The sequence below is a fragment of the Corvus moneduloides genome, chromosome 1 (assembly GCF_009650955.1).
Source record: "Corvus moneduloides isolate bCorMon1 chromosome 1, bCorMon1.pri, whole genome shotgun sequence".
NCBI lineage: Eukaryota > Metazoa > Chordata > Aves > Passeriformes > Corvidae > Corvus > Corvus moneduloides.
Window position 1 is genome coordinate 85567299 of NC_045476.1, and position 19951 is coordinate 85587249.

The window sequence follows — 19951 nt, forward strand, 5'->3', positions numbered from 1 at the left end:
CTCAATGAATGTGCCAGATTGAAGCTGTAGGGAGTGAAAGGAATCTCTTAGTTTAGAAGTTAAGGTAGCTGGGTTACAAAGTACAAGTTTTTCATGAAGAGGTAGCATAGCCTTCACCCTTGGAGTGGCTTGGGAACAGGATGGTGTTGCCTAATTCTGTTGCACCAAGGGAAGCTTTAAGGTCACATTAGCTGGGTTGAAGGGTCAACTAACAGACAAGGCTGCATCTAAGAGGGTGTCCTGTTGCCCAACAGTTGCCTGTGATCATCTGAAATCACATGTTTTAAAATAATCCAAAACTATTCCAAAATCTTCTTGAGAACTGTGCAAGTGGAAATAAGCATAAAGCCTGGCTTTGAAAAGGGCTTGGTCTGTTATGCCTTGCTCAGCACAGAAGGCAAAAAGGCCAGCAGGAAGGTGGTTGGTAGGAGAGGCTGCTGCGGTTTCCATTGTGGACTGAAGGACATGAAAAAGTGCAGCTGAGCAGTGTGAACATGCCTGAGAAGACTTTTCAAAAGAAAATACACTTTTCAAAAGCAGTGACAAGGGGAACATGTAGTAGGTGGGTCTTGGCTGTAGGTAGCTGCCTGTTGACACTTGATCTTCTTAGTGAAATTCCATGCCATGTTCTGGTTCCCTTCTAAAGGTCCTCTCCTATGGGTGCTAACTCTTGTATTTGTAGTGTGGCCAGTGTGTTTACAAACAGCTCATCAATCCTACAGCTGACCTTAAGATGAAAAAAGGACACTTTAAGGGTCATAATGTTGAGTGCATTGACAAGGGACACAGATAGAGAAAAGCAAAGCTAATGTAAATTTGCGTGGTTGGAAGCTCACCCTGAGTCACCAGACATGGTGAAGACTGCAGGAGCCCAAGCATGTAAAGATGATTATAGAGTACGGCATTTCCATCTTAGAAATGGCTTGACCGGTTGAAAACATTTAAAATATGTAGTTTTAAAAAACATTGAAAATTGTAGTTTAGTACTTCACTTTGATTATGGTTTTTAAGAAAGAAGCTTGGCTTCAGACAGGAGACAACTGGATTCTGTCCCACTGAAATTAGCATGGGACTAGCTGAAGGACGGGGTATACTTACCACAGTGGTGAGGATAAATCGAGGACCTAGCATGAATGAGGGCATTAATTACCATCCTCTTTATGGCATACCATCGCCCCTTCTTCTGCCTCCCCTAAAAAGCACACCAAAATGTGGCCCAGTCATCTTTCTCCTTTTTCTGCTGATGTGTATGTGCTAGACGTTTGGCTGTCTTTGCCTCAGGATAAACTCAGCCCTGATTACCATTAATCCCTTCTCCTAAGAGAGCTGGGAACCACAAAGGCCATACCTGCAGTGTGGAGCAAACCCTTCTGTTCCCAGGTTTTTCATCCTGACACCGTAACATTTGGTGTTGAAAATGTAACGAAGCTAGATGGCTATTTTGTAGTCTTTTAAAAGTCGCCTGCCACTGCACGTTCTGTGAAAACACTGGTTTTGTTATTTGGTAATGTTACTGTAGCCGTGATGATTTAAAGGTGAGTGAGACGCAGAGGTTGTGTGGAATGGTGATAAAAATCTTTTCCCATGCCTTGTGTAAAAGTAACATAGAAGTATCTTTGAGGTGAGCTGGTTGTACTGCAGTTTTATTTGAAGTTTCCTATATATTAAGGGTAAGCCCAGAAAGTAATACTTGTTGAATAAATTGGCAGGTCGATACCAATACCCCCTTTTTTAAAAAATACTTTTACTTTTCAGACACAGAATCAGTTCCTTAAGAGACTCCAGGAGAGTCAGGAGTTGTTCAAAAATTATCCAGAAACATATTTTTTGAGGCATCTGTAACCATGCTTTTCTTTCTGTAATAACATAGATTTTTCATCTAAAGCAGAAAGGCTTGAAAGTACTCTTAAGAGAGTTGGACAAAGTCCTCTTTCTCAATGTTAATATCTGTAACAAAACATCTTAATTTCTGTATTTTATCTATTCTGTCATTTCTGGTTCCAAGTTATGAAGAATATTTTGATTTCTGTTGGCAGTAAAGAAACACAATGATAGAAAGAAATAGAGTAATGCAGTCTTCTTATGCCTGTTTTAATAGTGCAAGCAGTTTTGGTTTTGGTTATCGTTGTGGATCAAAGATTTAGCTCAGGAGCAGCACATAATGCCCTTTAACAGGGTCCTTCAGGCTGCTTCTGCCTTGTCTCTCCCACTCTCCCTGTAGCATGAAATATGGAAAGCCTAAAAAAGTGTGTGTCCTTCCCTGCTTCCCGCTTTTTATTTATTTATTTATGAAAGAAGGAAGACTGGGATGTCTCAGATGCTGGAAGTCTGTGAAGTACAGAGAGGGACACCTTGATGTAGAAGGTGAAAGGTCATGAGAAAAGCAGTGTAGAATAGGTTTAATGACCTTACATGGGAAAAGCGAGCTTGGGTAAAATACAGATGTCATAAAGGATCCTTAGAAACAGGAAAGTTATTGTGGAGAAGTTTTGATATGAAACGGAAGAAGTAGAAGGTGGATGGTTGCTGGATATGGAGCAAACCTGAAAGGCTACACCCCAAAATTCTAAAAAGTGTCTGTGAAGGAGAAAAGATGAAAAGCAGGGTGGCCCTGGTGTATTTATTTATTTGTAGGACTAATGAAGTGGTCTTCCATTAGGGCAGTTTTCTTTTTTATTGCTTTTTCATTATAGAGAGTCTGAAAAGAAATTTGAGGAGGAAATTTCTTACTCTACTTTTTTTCTTTTTTTCTGAAAGCCTTTTGTACAAGAGAAAGAAAGACATTTCAAATTTTATTTTGTTCATCCATTGCAAACTTGTTTCTTGTAATTTTAAGCTAACTTGAAAAACTGTATTTTGATCAATAAAACTTTTTACATAATTTAGATTTGTTTGGTATCAAACTGAAGTAAATTTATTGTGTCTTCATTTAAAAAAAAAACCCAAACACCCTCTCGTGTTAGACAGGACTACACTGACCATGTTAAGTTTTGCTAGAGTATTTCTGTGGGTATCAGCAGTCTTTGTGAGCTCTTGAACCTTGTTAAAGAACAAATTGGTTTTCAGTGTTTGAAGAACTGTGGGATGATTTCAAGACAGAGGCTCAAAGCTAATCGCTATCAGAAGGCAACAAGTGAAACAAAAAACGTTCAAAGAACTGATGAAAAATTGCTTCCTTTCTGACGTACATCTTTCATTTTGTCTTGCCTTACTGAATGTCTAGCTGAGAAGATAGGATTTGAACTTCTAGTTTTGAAAGTCCTTGTAGAGGATCAGCAAACCATTGTTTTTCCTTTCTGCTGAAAGGGGGAGCAGGACTGTCTGTGGCTTGTGAGCAAAAGTGTTTTAGGAGATGAATTAACAATGTAAAATTTCAGTAAAAATTTGAAGTGTAAGAGGAACCCAACCTTTAATATGGCAGTCAAAGTGCTGCATTGGGGTTCAGGCTGAGTAACTCAACTTTCATTTATTCTTTGGCTTAAATAAATATATTAGTGGTGATCTGATAACAAGTTGTTGCTGGTTTAGTCTGTACCAAAGTAGTTCAAGAGTTTGTGTGGGGTTCTGTGTGAAGTGTTGAGTCAGTCATGTAACAGGGAATATTAAACTGCCCTGTTCAATGCCATGGATTTAAGGGGTCAGGCTTGTAACAGGAGTTCTCACAGTATATCACTGAAAAAGCTCTCCAACTATTTCAACTGGAAATCTTCAGAACTCCTGTGTCCGCTTGCTAGTGCTCTGGCAGCATTTCTCATATTCATAATTGCTTTGGAATGCTTTCATTCAAATAAGTAATTATTGACTTCCAGAATCAGATTAGAAACTGCAAAGAACAAAAAGAAAATTTAGGTTACTGTCTTAAAAGCAAAGTGGAAGTGTCATTCTTATGTGAAAATACCTTTTCTGAAATTTCACCTGCTTTGTGATATTGCCATAATATAGTAATTTAGAGATCCTGCTTCTGACTGCTTCTACCCATGTAGTGTGCCATATGATGATGTCTGGTGCAGAAGTAGCATTCAGGAGACAACACATGTCCGCTGAGCAGTCCTGCATTTTTTGTGTATTTTTACACTGGTTTAATCTGCTGCTAAGGTGCTTGCATTTGCCAAACCAGAAGGTCTGCCCTACAAGAAAGGGGTTGTGTCGTGCCGCTGCTCAGAGTTCCCAAGGGAAGGGCAAGTGGAGGAGCCTACAAGAAAGATTGAGAGGGGATTTTTGCAGAGGCATGTAGTGACAGGATGAGGGGGAATGGCTTCAAACTGAAAGAGAGTATGTTTAGGTTAGATATTAGGAAGAAATTCTTCACTGTGAGGGTGGGGAGACACTGGAACTGTTTGCCTAGAGAAGTTGTGGATGCCTCATCCCAGGAAGTGTTAAAGGCCATATTGGATGGGGCATTGAGCAGCCTGTTCTAGTGGAAGGTGTCCCTGCCCATGACGGGGATGTTGGCACTAGATGATCTTTGCTCTCCTTCCAACCCAGGCCATTCTGTGATTCTATGAAATTGGGAGGTGGCAGCATTCTTCTTCAGGGGAGTACATGTGCCCTTCTCCCCTCCCCCAAGTCCCTAACTTTGGGACTCTTAGAGGTGCCAGGGTAGAGTCTAGGATCTACTGCTTATAAAATATTGCTACTACTAAGGCCCTGTGATAGGTATTGGATGGGATAAGTAGTAAGCCTGGAAGTGATGTAGGAAATGATTCTTGCAGCAGCAGATCTTGCTGCAGTTGAGTATCCCAGAGGCAATTTACAAAGACTTCTGGAAGATAGGTCTTTTAATGTGAACTTTTAAAATAATTGGAATAGTTTTTAATAACAGTGCTGCTTCAGCCCATTGATACTTTGCTGAACTACCGTGGGTAAAGGCAGAACTTTTGCTTGGGCCAGCTAACTCCTTAGTCCATGCAGATACCTGGTTGTGGGTGCTCCTGGGTTGGACTGTGACACCCAGTAGGTGATAAATGTGATACACTGTGTCTGTGAAGAATATACTTTTTTTGTGATACTGCCTTGGGATGAGGAGGTTGTTTTTTGAAGTCCTGAGTTTGTTCTCTCTTATGCTATTATAATTTGGTGGCAGTGTGTGCACGCATTTAACTTGTCCTGCAAACAGGTAGTACATACTCAAAGCACCAGAAAACTGGAACCACAAAGCTGCACCTTTGTTAGCAGAGGTTGTGGTGGTTCACATTTTTGGTGAAAGAAAAAGACAGAGAGAAGGAATTTTTAAAATAGTGACATGTCCTAAGCATTACTCCATGAGGTGATTTAGAAATTGCTTTCACCAGTATCATTTCTGCTGTTCACCAGGTTTCTTTTATTGCCTTAACACACCGCCTGTTTCTCTATTATACCTTATTGAATTACAAGGCAATGAAGGCAGCTCTCTTTATTTAATAAACTTTTATTATTCACAGTAATGACTCATGTTCTGGAAGTCTTTCTGTCCCTTTAAAAAAATTGTGCTTAAGTCATGTGAAAGACTGCGCATCGTAAATGCATGATGAAGTGGGCTGCTGTCACCTCTTCTGGTATTTACTATTTAGAAGAGGAGAAGCAGGAAAAGTCACCACGTGTAGCCCATGGTGATGCAGTTTTGCCAGTGCTTTATCATGGAGATACTGTTCTGTCAGGTATTAATCATGCAGAAACTATAGAGTGGTTATTTAGTTATGAAATTAGATGGTATCATATTTCATGGGGTTTTTTTAATTTACGCCTTTGTCATGGCATCTGTTGTGTGTGCCTCAAGTTACTCTTTTCAGAAGTCTTTAGCCAGATTTTAATAAGGTAAAGAAGAAGATCTGTAGCAGTCTGTTTTATTGGTCATACTTGCGCTGTAGTCATGTAATTAAAAAAAAGAAGCCTCTTAAAATTTTGCCTGTGCAAGCTGTGCTGAAATATGTATCAAACAGAGGAAGTTTGTTTTCAGAGCTTTCCTTGTTACTTATTACTTATTTAAGAAACCAAGAGGGGATGATCCTAGGAAATTAACCTGTTGTCTCAGTGCTGTAATTGCCCTGCGATACAATCTTATGTTGAAATGGTATCTCGCCTCTAAATGAAATCTTCTGAGCTGTTGCACAGCATGGGGGGGGGGGGGGGTGTGCTATAAAACATACAGATTGAAAGTTCACCACTCTGTAAAAGGTACTGGAGTTACAGTGAGGAGGGATATTCCCCTTACTGCTAATAAAATCGTCATGATTTTGAGGACACCACAGCAGTTCCCTTAGCAAAAGCTCTAAGCTGCAATTTGTGTCGGGCCTGATGGAGGGTGAGCAGGTGGATAATGGGGACTGGAACAGCAGGGTAACAGTGAGACAGGAGAGCTGATACACAGCGATAATTGCATGTTAATTGAGGAGAAAAAGAGGGAGGCAGATAGATGTGGGCTGTAAATGCTGCAAAACCAGACTGATAGAGGGGAAAGGAAAGTCTGGGGGAACTGATGGTCCCTGTGTCTTAGTGAATGCCCTGTGGGGGCCTGTACAGAGAAGAGGGAGGCTGCGGGAGGAGCATGTGGGGCTGCCTTTCTCTGGTGTGCAAGATGCTGCTCCCCTTATCCATCCCTCTCTGGTTAGGGTGGAGATGAAGAGAGCCCCAGTCCTGCTGTCAGCTTCACAGCTGGTTTCTGTCAGCGACTAGAGGGTTGACTGCTGGTGAGGCATCTCTCTGTGCATGGGGGCTGTGTTACAGGGCTGGAGGCTGCACAGCCTGGCTCTTCACCAGTCCAGAGCAGGGCTGTTGAAGCCAGGTGTTAGCTTCCTGCCTGCAACTGCAGAAAGGGCGTTTAACAAAACAAAATTGGTATTGCAGCAGTAACGCTGCACACGCCATACAAGATATCAATTAATTTCACATGCCCCAGAAACTGTGGAGATAGCATGCTTAATGTTATCTCCTACCTCACTTAATCTGATTTTATTCGAAAAATACATTGAAGTGGATAGAGGGTGAGAGAGAAATTGAACACATTGTGAACAGACTGTTGCAAATGATCAGGTTACCACAGCCTAATAATGAGTTAAGGCAATGGGAGAGGGCATAAGCTGCTACCTGGGTGGTTTGAACCAATGTGCTCTTTAATTGCAGTGGGATAGAAATTAATGACTTGACAGCTGCTGTTCTGCATCAAACTAATAATAAAAAAGTTGCGGAAACCCACTGTTTTTGGAGCATCTGCCGGTTCACACGCTTTTCTTGGAGCCTGCTATTCTAGACATAATGGTCCCAGTGTCTACCATAATGCCTGATACTTCTTTTAAAAGTGAGTAGCAGAGAAGGACTTGGATACTCTACATGGAAATGCAGACTTTTCTACCATTACTTCAGGCACAGTCAGGTTTTTAGTTAGTTCAGCAGTCCCATGAGAAGCAGCTGTAGGCCAGCGCTGACAGGTGTTACCGTGCAGCTGTAGGCAGCATTAAGGCAGGGATTTGTACAGTCAGTAAGCTCAGTGTTATAGGTGGGGTAAGCCTGAGAACATGACAGAGGTGGGAACAACTTTCACCCTTTTGTTGCTTTTATTGGAAAGGAAGAAATCAGGGAAAATTGCTGGCCACCTTTATCTGAAGTATTGTTATGGTTTTGCAAATGCGTATTTTTTTGTCTATCATTTGAGAAGAGTGTTGATCTGTTCCACCCCGCATGTGGTAACAGCTCTGGGGGTGCTGTGTGCTTGCAGACCTACATTGGTTCGATAGTTGCCTCCGTGAACCCCTACAAGAGCATCCCGGGCCTGTACGACTGCGCCGCCATGGAGCGATACAGCAGGCACCACATGGGAGAGATTGCGCCTCACCTCTTCGCCGTGGCCAACGAGTGCTACCGCTGCCTCTGGAAGCGCCACGACAACCAGTGTATCCTCATCAGGTGAGTGGTGGCTGCAGCTGCTTTGGGTACCCCTCATGGTGAGCCTTTCAAGGTGATTTGGGAGCGTGGCTATGGGCCACATGGGGAGAACTCCAAAAGGTAGCAGGCTTTTAAAACAGCACAGTTTCAAGAGAGTTCTGAGCTGGCTCTGTGTCATTCTGTGGACCTCTAACAAAACGTTGTTTTTTCTTATGCATCTTCCAATGTCACTTAGTGAAAAAAATCTATTGTAATTTTGTGCATTTTTTGGTCTTCCCACATCAAATGTTTTATGTGTTTTCCCACCAGTTTAAACATCTCTGTGCAGCTCAGTAGTTTGTCACCACTAGACCCTGATTCCTGTATGGAGAGGAAAAGAAAAACGTAACCCACCAGCCTTGAGAAATGCAGTAAATAAGAATAGCAAAAGAGAAACCCCTCCACATTTCAGCCACTTATTTCTGCCTGATTAATCTTCCTTGCTTAATCTTGTTGTGCTTTAATTTAATGGTGATTTAATAGCTTCCCGTTTGAACCACTGTTTCGCTGGTATTCAGGATCTGGCTGTGGCCGAGTGTGCGTTAGGGAGCAGTTGGCATTTCAATAGCTTTTCACTGCTTTCAGCTCCTCCTTCCCTCTGGCTCCAGAAGAGCTGAAAACGCAGCCAGCTCTTTTCCCATTCCCTAGCCTGCCAGCTCAGCTGCGTTGGCTCACACACAGGCAGGGAGACCAAAGCCTTGCCTGCCAGATCGGGAGGAGCAGCTCGCTGGTGATGGCACCAGTGACCGGCCTCTGGGCAGGGGGTGATGCGCAGGGGGGTGAGAGAGCTTGTGTTTCTGCTTCCTCTCCTCTCTTGCCGTCACAACATTTCTGAGATTAGGCCTACTTGGCATCACTGCACTATGAGGTTACGTGTGTAGAGCTCTTCAGGCACAAGTTGACATGATTTTGGCTGTCTCCTGACCTCCCTAGGAGGCCTTGTGGTGGCTGTAGGACTGACACACATGGGGCAGACAGTGGGACAGAGAGGGGATGAGGCAGAGTGAGAGCAGCACCTTTTCCATTAGGCAGTTTCTACTGACATTTCGGCTTTTAGGCCAGGTTGCAAGGCTTCCTGGATAAGAGGGGGATTTGGTGCATGTAGTCCAGCACCCAAGCCATTGTCAGAAATGTGGATTAGCTGCAACACAGCCAGGCCTGCATGCAACTTTCTGCAGGCTCTCCAGTCTCAGTGCCCACCTGCTCTCACCACTAGGCAGATTCTGCCTGGCAGTGAGACAAAGCTGAAGAGTGTGTTTTTTCAGCTTTCTTTAACTTTATTTCTCCTTCTTATTATTTAATATGTAGTTCTGTACATATAAAGATGGGTCCAAGTAAGAGTCCAAGCAAAATGAAATGCCCAGAGATCTTTTTCATGTGACAATAGCTAGCCTGGAGTCATGGTTTTGTGTTTTATTGCCAGACAGTTACTTGTGAACAGCCTGTGTACACAAATTTAGGGAACCAAAACAATTTCTGGTGGCCATTGGTATTTTTGCCATTCTGTATGAGCCTCAGTATTTTACCTTTCATTCCAGTTCCTCACAAGCTGCCAAGAGGAAAGCAGGTTATGTCCTAAAATGGACATAAGCAGAATGTGATGTTCCAGGGGAGTCTTCAGCATTCTCTGCTCTGTAAACCATGTACTTTGGTACAGATAAGCCATAATATGGAGAAGTTTTGTATTAGGAATCCCTTTTAAAATTGTTTACTGTGGTCATGGATTGAAACACTGATTTGTATAAGTTCTGTGTTTCAGGTAAGTGGCACACAACTTTAGAAGGGTATCTTGATACTGCAGAAATTGAGGAAATGTACAATTTTAATTAAAAAAAGTCAAATCTGCTTTCCTAAAGGACTATTACCTGCTCTGTCTGTGAAGGACTCAGAATAGGATTTTTTTAAATTACTGAAGGTTTCCCTGGCCTTCATATGGTTTAGGAAAGTCCCTGTGGTCACATACGTAGTTTAGGACATAGAAAGTGGAGGTTTAACAGTGTGCTTGGTAAGTTCAGCATCCTGGTCATTCCTGCCTCTTTTACTGGCTTAGAATTAGACATTGCAACAAGTCACTGTACTGTCACTGTAATTTCCTTGGTTACTACTGGCATTTAAAAAAGAAAATAGCCAAGTGGAGCTCTTTAGTGTCTGAATTCAGAAAAACATTCTGGTCTTGCATTTAATGTAAGAGATGATAAAGAGGGAAATTCTGTTGCATCGCGAAAACACAGTAGTTAAAATGAGGGAATTATTCGGGTAGGTCTCACGTTCTGATTGGCAGTTTGAGCTGCTCCTGACCTTGGGATCTCAGCACTCCGCAGCAAATTGTAAACAGCCCCACGGAGGAGGCGCTTGGAATGCTTTCTGATGATCCTCTGGACTTGAAGTGCCCCCTGCTGGCCCCCAGAATTAGCTCAGCTTTGGTTTGGAGCTGCTTTCTTCAGGCTTTGGGTCCAAAACCTGTGAAAAAGCTTCTAATGTTTTGCAATATTAATATTGGGATATTTTTCTGACTGGGGTAGGGTGAGAGGGTGAATTTCAGAACACAAATTAAAAACTGTCATCATAAAGACTCAGAATATGATATAAATGTGAGACCATTTTTTTCTAGTATAACCACCCAGGTCAGAGGTGAAAAGGAAGGAAATACAGAAGAGATGATAATAAGCAGAATCACCCAAAGATGCTTATTTATTGGTTTGTGTAACATGCACAATTTCTGTAATTTTAATTCAGGATAATGCTGCATAAAGAGGACTTAGCAGCCTAAAATGTCAACAAAACGGCACACTGAAGAAGCTGTACGCAACTGGTGCATTAGAATATATACACAGTTGTGAAATGGTGTTTTAACTCTCCCAGGCTAAAAAACTAGAGTTTTTCTGTAGACAAAAACATCTGCATCAATGAATTCTCAGTTTCATGTTGGTCTGAACCCTTATCACCTTTTAAAACAGGAAAAGAAAAAAGCCCACCACCATGTTAAAAAAATCCTCTGATTTTTCAGCTGGGTGCCTCAGGAACATGAAGAAAGCCCATCTTATTTGAGCAATAGCCAAACAACTTGTCCTGATGTAGGAAAGGGGCTGAGCTCCCCCATGATTAGCTGGAGTTCACAAGTTGGGACCAAGTTCAAACCTCCACTTCTTTATTACACAAATAGTAAAATATCTTTAGGTTTGTTTTTTAAGGTGGTTTAGTCTGTGCAGAAGCAAACACATGCTCTTCTCTCAGATAAAATAGCAGCTGATCCACTTCAGAGCACTCCCAAAGAAGTGTAAAGCAGTTGAGGGAGCAGCAACAGTTGCTTTGTATGACATTCAAGTCAGTGCTGTGAGTGGGAAATCACTGTCTGATAGCAATTTGTTCTCTCTGTTATCATCTGATGGCCTGAAACTTTTTGTTGTTGTTTTTCAGCTTGAAAATCAATGTGAACCAAACTCTTTATTTGGGACCTAGACCTGTGATGGATGTGATGTCCTGACACACCAAAGTTCAGACGTGCATTTGACAAACTATATTTACTGTTTGGCTATTGCTCAAATAAGGCAGACTTCCTTCGCGAAGGGCCTATTTTATCTGTGTGTGTCTGTCTTGGGGTTTTAAAGCCCCAAAAACCTCACTTGATGAAACTTTTAAAAGGACTTACAGTTGTTCACGTACTCAGATGCATGGGAGAAATACTGACAAGATATTCTCCAGAGGTCAAAACAATAAAAAACTTTACTGTCAACTGCAGAAAGTCAGAGAACTTTTGCAAAAGTTTAGAGCAGGATTCCATCAACATAAAACAGCATTAACTTAGCCCATTAACTTAGCAAACTCTAAGCTCATCCAATTTTAAGTTACACAAAATTCCGAGAAGAGGGAATTAGAGGAAGAAAGAGAAAGAGAGAAAGGCAGAAAAGATACAGAAAAGAACAAGTATAGCTACCACTCCCGGTTCCAGCAGTGTTCAGCTGATAGGAATTCCAAGAGGAGGTGGGGTCAAGACATGTGCTGGCCTCCTGTCTCAGTTCAAGTACACTTTGGCCTTCCTGGGACCTTCCCCCAGGTGGGGCTTCTGGTTGTTTGGCCACTCAGGAGCTGGGTTAGGAGTTCCAGAGGTGGCCATGGACCAGTGCCTTTGGTGTGCCTGTGATTAGCAACCACTACAGACAGTTCTGTCTCTTACCCAGACAGAACAGGGAAATGATTTAGTGCTATATCCTTCAGAATGAGGAGTCTCTCTCAGTGACCCCTTTTTACGCTGTGGCAGTCATGAGTCCAGGCTGCTGTGCCCTTAGCACGATGCCCTGCATAAAACAAGTCATGGAGAAAGTCTAAACGTCTTCTAAGTGGGGGCCTTTGGGGCTGCTGTCAGACTTAATATGTTCACAATCCTGAATGTAGTGATGTGGAACAAGCTGGGCACTTTAACTCATGGGCTGGAAACGTTGCACTAAAAAATTCACCCTTTTACTGACCTTGTAGGTGAAAGCTTTCTAAGGACTGAAAGATTGATCCCACATAACTGTAAAAGTGGATAGAATGGAGTGGTTACTACTAAATGAGTAGAGAACAGTAGAGAACATTGTCTAAACCCATTCTTTGGATGGATCCAGACTTTGTGTAACTGAAGGTGGTTCAGAGGAAAATTTAAAAAGCAGTCAGAAGTATAACATGGGAAATGGCTAACGGAGACAGGCACCTTGAATTTGGAGCACTATCAAGTCATGCACAGCAGAAAGAGCACCAGGATGAATTGTTGGTTTCCCCTTCCAACATGAGAACTAAGAGGTATCACATGAAGCTAATAGGAGGTGGATCTGAAAAAACAAGGCTTGTTCCTTTGCTTTTTAAGGGAGTATGGCTAGAAACTCATAGAAGATAAATCCATTCAGGGCTACAAGACACAGAAAAAATAGATTCAGATCAGGAAGCCTCGGAACAGCAAATAACTGGAAGCTGGAAGAACACAGAAGGGAAGTATTGTATGTCTTCCATGGCATCTCCAATTAGCAGCTGTGAGAATAGGACACTGGGCAGGTTCAGAACCAAACCAGTTCTGAGTCCCTCCTGTTCCAAGAAAAAATCAAGAGCGTATAATTGTGTGTAATGCCAACTGTACCAGAGAGAGGTGCAGGAGGTATTTTTCCACTGGCTTTGTGTATCTCACTTGTTTTATGGTTCTCAGTTACAGTGGGGTAACTTTCAGCTTCCATAGAACTACAGATTCTCCAAAGGAGGGGACTGTGGGTGGGGGCAGAGGAAAGATGGTGTTAGTGAAAGAGGTGATGTCCTCTTAGGTGTCACCCTGTGCCTGCTGTTGAGCTATACATGTGGCTCAGAGAGAGAGAATTTAGGCAGGAAGAGGTGCGTATCACTGGATGATGTATTGCACTAGATAAGAATAATGCAAGGGTTTGTGAAATTTTCTCAAAACTACTAGTAGAAATGTTTTTTATGGTGAGTGTTAAATGCAGGAATATTAAATATTTGTTTCTGGGGCAGAGGAGATGAGTGAGGGCCTGCAAAGAGAAAAGGAAGGAATACTGAAAAGGCCAGACGTCAAGGGTAAAATTACATAAAAAAACACTACAGAAATTTTTTTATGTGGTTTAAATGTAATGGATGTATCACACTTGCTGGAACATACTGGCGGTAATGAAGATGTCTCATTATGTTTCCTGAGTGTCTCTTCCCTAATTTTATTGTTGACATTCATTTGCAGGAAAATGTCATGCTGTTTTCTTGGGTGGTACCTTTCTTCTTTGCTTTTTACTAGAAAGCGTCATTATACTTTGTTGTAATCTAAAACCAGTGGGGTCATTACTCAGCAATGGCACAACATAGAACTGTCAAATTATCTAAGCTTGCTCCACATGCCCAGTTGTGCTCCATCAAAGTCAGTGACAAAATTCCCACTTGCTACAATGGAAAACGTGAAGTAAGACCAAAATATACCCTCTCTCTTTGGGAGTAAACTGAAATTAGGTACAGCTTAATTAGGAACTAGGCCACAGCTTAGGATACAGTGCTATGTCTCAAGATGAAGAGTGAGAAAACTAGACAAACTTTACCCACAAATTGTATTTCTTAATGGCTCACAGTGTGTGTTTAGGCTACATAATTGAAGAGAAAGGATATTGGGGAAATGAGCCAAATTTAAACTTTCCCTTTTTAGAGAGTTGGTTTTGAAGAGAAACTGAGTATATTGCCTTCTGTTTGTATCAGCAGGGTTGCTTATTAACAGTTTGTTTTGAGAATGTCAATTTAGCATTATCAAATTGCTTTGTTCTCGTGTGGGTGGTGATGAGAGGTTTTACATCTCTGATGGTAATGAGAGGTGAAAATTGTATATTTTGAACTCACATGAAACTGGTTTGTTTCAATAGGTATATAGAAAGTTTGTTTAAAGAGTATGTAGTTCTCTAAGAATTTCAGTATTAATTTTATAAGTATCCTTTATGTGTTAGACTGAGCATTAGTGTCTTTAACTTCCTCCTCTTCACAGCAGGGCTCCTTCATTAGCTAGATTGCTGCAACGTATCCCAAACTTTCCCATCTTAATTTGTAGTTTGGTCTTTATCCCTGACCATTGCCATGCCATTGTTGTGACTTTAACATGATAGTGGGAAGTGTTGGATAATTGTTTGCATTCAGAGAGCTCTTTGTTGCCTCCTAGGTGTGTGTACATTGGCAGTCAGTGCCTTGAAATGCTGTCTGAGCAGTGGTATGAAGCCTAAGGACAGCTTGTGTTTTTCCCTGGATGTCATATTCAGGAAGTTAACAGGGTGTTCTGTCTCCATCTGACCATCATTTCTAATCACCCCGGTCTTCCTGACTTCCAGTAATGTGGAGTGTGGCTGGCCAGCCAGAGGGCTTCTTCACTGGCTAGCGGGACTGTGCAAACCATTTCCTCCTCTTCTTTCAGTGGCGAAAGTGGTGCTGGTAAGACAGAGAGCACTAAGCTGATTCTCAAGTTCTTGTCTGCAATGAGCCAACATTCACTGGAGCTGTCCTCCAGAGAGAAGACCTCCTGCGTGGAGCAAGCTATTCTTGAGAGCAGGTACTAGATCTTTCAATACATGGGTATTTTTTTCAGAAGACATGAGCCTTGACATTGAAGTAAGAGCTTGCAGTGTAATCAAATATGTGTGTGTGTATTTACTGAACAATAAAATGAATATTGGAGAGAGGGAAATATTCCATTAAACAAAATTACCTGGCTCTTCTAGAGAGTGGTGAGCATGGTGGTATCTCTTGGTGAAGCAAAAATATGCAGAGTTTTGAAATGGATGAAGCTTTAATGGTGGCTTTCATTTTTGTGTAGAGCTGAATTCAGATAATCAGAGTGAGGGAAATGGGTGATGGGAGTGAGAAACCTTTGGTTCAGTTTGTGTAGCCTGAGGATGCGTTAGAACAAGATACAGCACGGTGAGGATTAAGTGCTCAAGCGGTAAAAGCATGCTGAGGAGAGGGAGGATAAGGAGAACTGATAACACAGATGAGTAAATGATCAGATAAATTGGACACAATCTACTCAAGCAAAAAAGAAATCTTGGTGTTCACATGAAATGACACGGTTCTAAACTATTTAAAAACAAAGGCAATTTAAGATGCTATTACTTTTGTTTATCTTGCTTCATCTCTGCTGTACGTGCTGTATCTTGATGTAGTTATTTTTTTTAATTGCCTTAGGACAAGGACTCCTTACATCTGTCTAGCAATTTGCATGTGCTGAGATTTCTTATTTCTATCATTTGAGTACTGCAGTGAGCATTGCGTGCATCTTTTGAGCGATTGCAAAAGTAGCGAGTAGCAGTAACTACTCTGCAGCTGCAGAGTAGTTCAGCATGATTTATCTTCCTGTTGCATGAATACTTGCATCTTTTGGTGGGAAGCTGAGATGCCCATTGCTAATAAATGGAGGGTAATGCTGGGATGTAGCCTGCTGTTGAGGAGAGTGTCAGAGGGGAGCTTGTCAGAGTGTTGTTCCTTTCCCCAGCCCCATGTGAAGCTGTTGGCATGCTGGTCACATGTTAACACTCCTGTCGTTTTTTGTTTTCACAGTCCAATTATGGAAGCTTTTGGCAATGCGAAGACTGTTTACAACAACAACTCAAGTCGCTTTGGGAAGTTTATTCAGCTGAACATCTGTCAGAAAGGAAACATTCAGGGAGGAAGAATTATGGATTGTATCCTCATTTAGTGATTTCATGCCTGTTTGTGGGAAGTCCCCATGTACCTCCTTGATGGAGGACTGAGGGAGAACTGTCTTGCCTTTGTCCTTTCACCCCGTCCTGAAATATGTGCAGTTAAACTGAGCTGATGTAGGTGGGAAGGGGAGGCAGCAACACCAAATTCACACATGCACACACGCTTTTGTGGCAGCGTGGGGTGTATGTACTCTTGGAGGACCAGCATTTTGTATTGCTACTGCTAGCATGGCATGGCTCATGTGCATGTTCCCATTTAGTGAGCTAAAACAGCCTGAGTCTTTGGGAATAACTTCAGTTGTGAGCCATTTCCCTCATTACTATATCCAAAGATAAGCTGCTTAGTTCTCTGGAAAAGTACTTGAAGGAGCAGAGCTGCTCAGTTTCTGCAGTGTGAGTCTGGGTGGGTTAAGTCCTCGGACTTGTCCTGTATTTAGCAAAATCAGACTATGAGCCAGCTCTCCTAGAGCACCAGAGCAGTGGGGATGAGGAATATTCCAAGAGGAATACTACCTGCTTTTTTAAACTTAAGCTGCTTTTGCAGTGGGACAGATTTAGTTCTTGAAGTTGTTTCCAACCTTTAGGGAAGGGAAAAAGCAAAAGAAAACAGATGTCATTTAAAATGCAGAATCTGCCAAGTCCAGTTTTGATGCGATGGAAGAGAAGGTGTTGATCCACTGATATTAGAACTGCTACAATATTGTCATTGTTGCTACTTTATTTATCTTGTTGTAGGTGTATTGTATGAAGCATGCTTAGCATGTTGTGAGAAGACAGTGATAGTCTTCCTATTGTCTCAAATGAAAGAAGCAAGATTATAAAAAACTTCTGCATTAATTGCTTTTTATTCCTTGACTGAAGCTGTTCTTGCTGGCTCCAGATTTATTGGAAAAAGTAAGATCACGTTTGCTTTTGCTTAATTAATTGTGTTTGATTTAATGTTTTCTCTGAAACTGTGGATAAAAAATCTGTCCTTAAAAATGATCACTTAAGTGGAAACTATTTTTTACTTTGACAGAATCGTGTAGTAAGACAAAACCCCGGGGAAAGAAATTATCATATATTCTATGCTCTGCTGGCAGGGATGGAAGAGAGAGAGAAAGGTGAGTGACAAAGCACAAGTCACACAACTGTAGTGGTTTTCTGCTAGCAGTCAGCAGTGGTGACAGCAGTGGAGAATTTAACTGCAGAAACCCACTAACCCAAGCAGAGAAATAGGTTATTTATTCAGATGGGATTCAGTGAATGTGAATTTGAGCTCAGTTTGATAAAGGAACCTACTTAGCTGAAGAATATCACTGAGCTGATGGTAGTTTTTTCTCCCAGCTTCTGCTGTGGCCTTGGGAAAATGACTTGGGGACAAACATGCCTCATTCTGTTCAAGCTGAATATTTTTGCTGGTACTAAATAACTCCACAGCAACAAAGATAAATAATTCTGGTTGTTCTAATCCTTTCTCATAAAGAATAAATCCACTGAACAAAAGAAATGACATTTGTTTATGTGCAAAATTGCCTAAAGCTGTCTCAGCATCTCCCTGTGGGCCTGCTGTCTTTGCATGCTAAAAAGTAGAGTTAACTCTATTATGCAGCTAAATAAAACCCAGCAAAATAACCCCCCCATCTGATTTTAATGTAAAACTTTGTCTTGTGCCTTATTATAATTTCTGAGCAAATGAATTGTGACCTGTTTAACTCTGATATAGTAGTTTGTGGAGTACTTTTGTTTTGGTATTTCTTTTCACTCACCCTGTTTTCTCTCCTCATTAGATGCTTTTTACTTGTCTGTACCTGAGAACTACCACTACCTGAACCAGTCTGGATGTATAGCGGATAAGACAATCAGCGACAAAGATTCTTTCAAGGAAGTCATTGTGAGTTGCTTCCCTAGTTCTTTTGCTTTAAAAATGCTGGAAGTTCGGGTGTGTGGAGTCCATTGACAGCAGGGTACAAAGGCTTTCTGTGCCTTCCTGCATGTGCAGCTCTTTCATTGAGGCATTAGTCTTACAGGGACTTATATTTTCTCAAAATGCTTCAATCTCATTTTGAGCGTGCCTTTACCTTTCCTCCAGTATTTCATTTACTCCGTTGTTTCAAAGTGTGCTGTAATTTAGCAAAATGCTTACATTTTGAAATGAAAATAGTATCTGTTGGGAAGTCAGTAAGACTTTTACATGCATTTGCCTTTCCCCGCATTGTTTTATGCTACAGATATGTATATATTTTTTTTTTTTAATTTTTTTTTCACTGTTTTTCAATCTGAAAGCTTTGCCCAAATCATGTGGCATCTACTGGGTGGAGCCTGCAGTGCAGCACACAGGGAGTGAAGCACCTGTGACTCTAAGTTGCAGCTGGGAAATCCAATTGTGTACAGTAATTTACACAACAGAGTTATGAAAACATAAGCACAGATTAAAAACCGAGTCCTGATGGAATCTCTCTGGATATCTTTATATCTTACATCCACAGCAATTAGTCTATACTGATCACGCTGATTGGGTATTGTAGCACTGAGGTGATGTGTGTTAGATTTTAAAAATCAGATCAAATGCTTGGTTTTATGCCCTTCACCAAACTGTTTTTCTTAGCTATGGTAACGTTTTTGCTAAATTGACAAATGAATGTGTAGTGGATGCAGCAGGTTTTTTTAGAGAAAAAATCTCTCATCTTGTGTGGTGGAAGGAAGTGTTGGAAAAGTTGGTAACCTGTCTATATTGTAGTCACATGCTGAAGTTAATTAGCATGACATTTAATTTGTGCTAATCATCCCAGGGTAGGCAGGGCATGAAATCAGCTGGGCAGGTGATGTTTGCCTGCTGCCCGCAGCATGGGCAGGCTGGGAGCAGGGAGTGCCAGCCTGCATTCCCAGAGCAGGAGGTGGGCAGAAACCCCTGCAGCTCACCCTCACCTGTCTTTCCCTATTGTAGTCATCTCCTCTGCCTGCTTTTATTGCAGTCTAAGTCTTGGAAATGTTACTTAAGGGAAACTTTTTTTGTAGGAGACAGGGAGGAGCAGCACAGTGAGCAGGGAGATGAACTCGTAGTGCTGCTGCCCTTTTGTTGTGAGAGGTCTTCTTTACAAATTAAGCCTTCAACCATTATCACTACTCTGCTTTGAATTGTGGGATGAGTCTGAGGCTTTTCCATTTGTAGTGGATGATTTATGAAAGATAAAATGTGTCCTCTGTCAAACACCTGCATTGACTATACCATAATGAGTCTGTAAGGGTACAAAACTGTGATCTGGTCTCAAAAAGGCTCATGTGACACCCAAATTTGGAAAGTTTGGTCATTTCAAAGGCATACAATTACCCTTTCTGTGTCAAAGGAAAGCATTTGTTCCTCTTGTTTTAGTACTTCTTTTAGTGTTTTATTATTTGCTCTTCTCCTCATTTATGTAGTGGAGCCTTGATTGTTGCCATATTGTTTATTCATAAATTCAGCACTTTTTATATAGATACCTTTCCTCCTCAATTTTACTGGAAGTTGTCAGACCACATTGGAAAGGTGCATGTTTGGGCACAAAAATGATCAAATCTTACATGCTGCTGTGTTTTTCCTCCCCCATGCCTTGTTACCTACAAGGCCAGTAGGCAAATTTTGGTAAAAACACGCAGGGGGTAATCAATTAATAATTCAAATTAGAGTAATTGCATCTGATGCACAGCTCAGTAGGTCGTTCCAATATTTATATGATTTTAATGATGAATTTGAAAGCAAATTACAACATCATTACAGCATCAAAATGAAATTTCTTAAAAGCAGAGCAATACTTACATGTTCCAAGATGTCCCAGTGATGCCTTTGAGTGTATTCAATTTGGGATGAAACCAAAGGAATGGACTTCAGCCAGCTT

General features: G+C 41.4%; 1 protein-coding gene across 1 annotated transcript in view; it reads left to right on the forward strand.

Annotated features, from left to right (window-relative positions):
- MYO10 (myosin X) overlaps nucleotides 1-19951 on the forward strand; it is a 162407-nt gene that overhangs the window by 81240 nt on the left and 61216 nt on the right. Inside the window, exons 4-9 of the mRNA XM_032117673.1 lie at nucleotides 7691-7878; nucleotides 14813-14947; nucleotides 15952-16076; nucleotides 16978-16991; nucleotides 17116-17200; nucleotides 17867-17970. Coding sequence (XP_031973564.1) covers nucleotides 7691-7878; nucleotides 14813-14947; nucleotides 15952-16076; nucleotides 16978-16991; nucleotides 17116-17200; nucleotides 17867-17970 — 651 coding nt within the window. The remainder of the gene's footprint in view (nucleotides 1-7690; nucleotides 7879-14812; nucleotides 14948-15951; nucleotides 16077-16977; nucleotides 16992-17115; nucleotides 17201-17866; nucleotides 17971-19951) is intronic.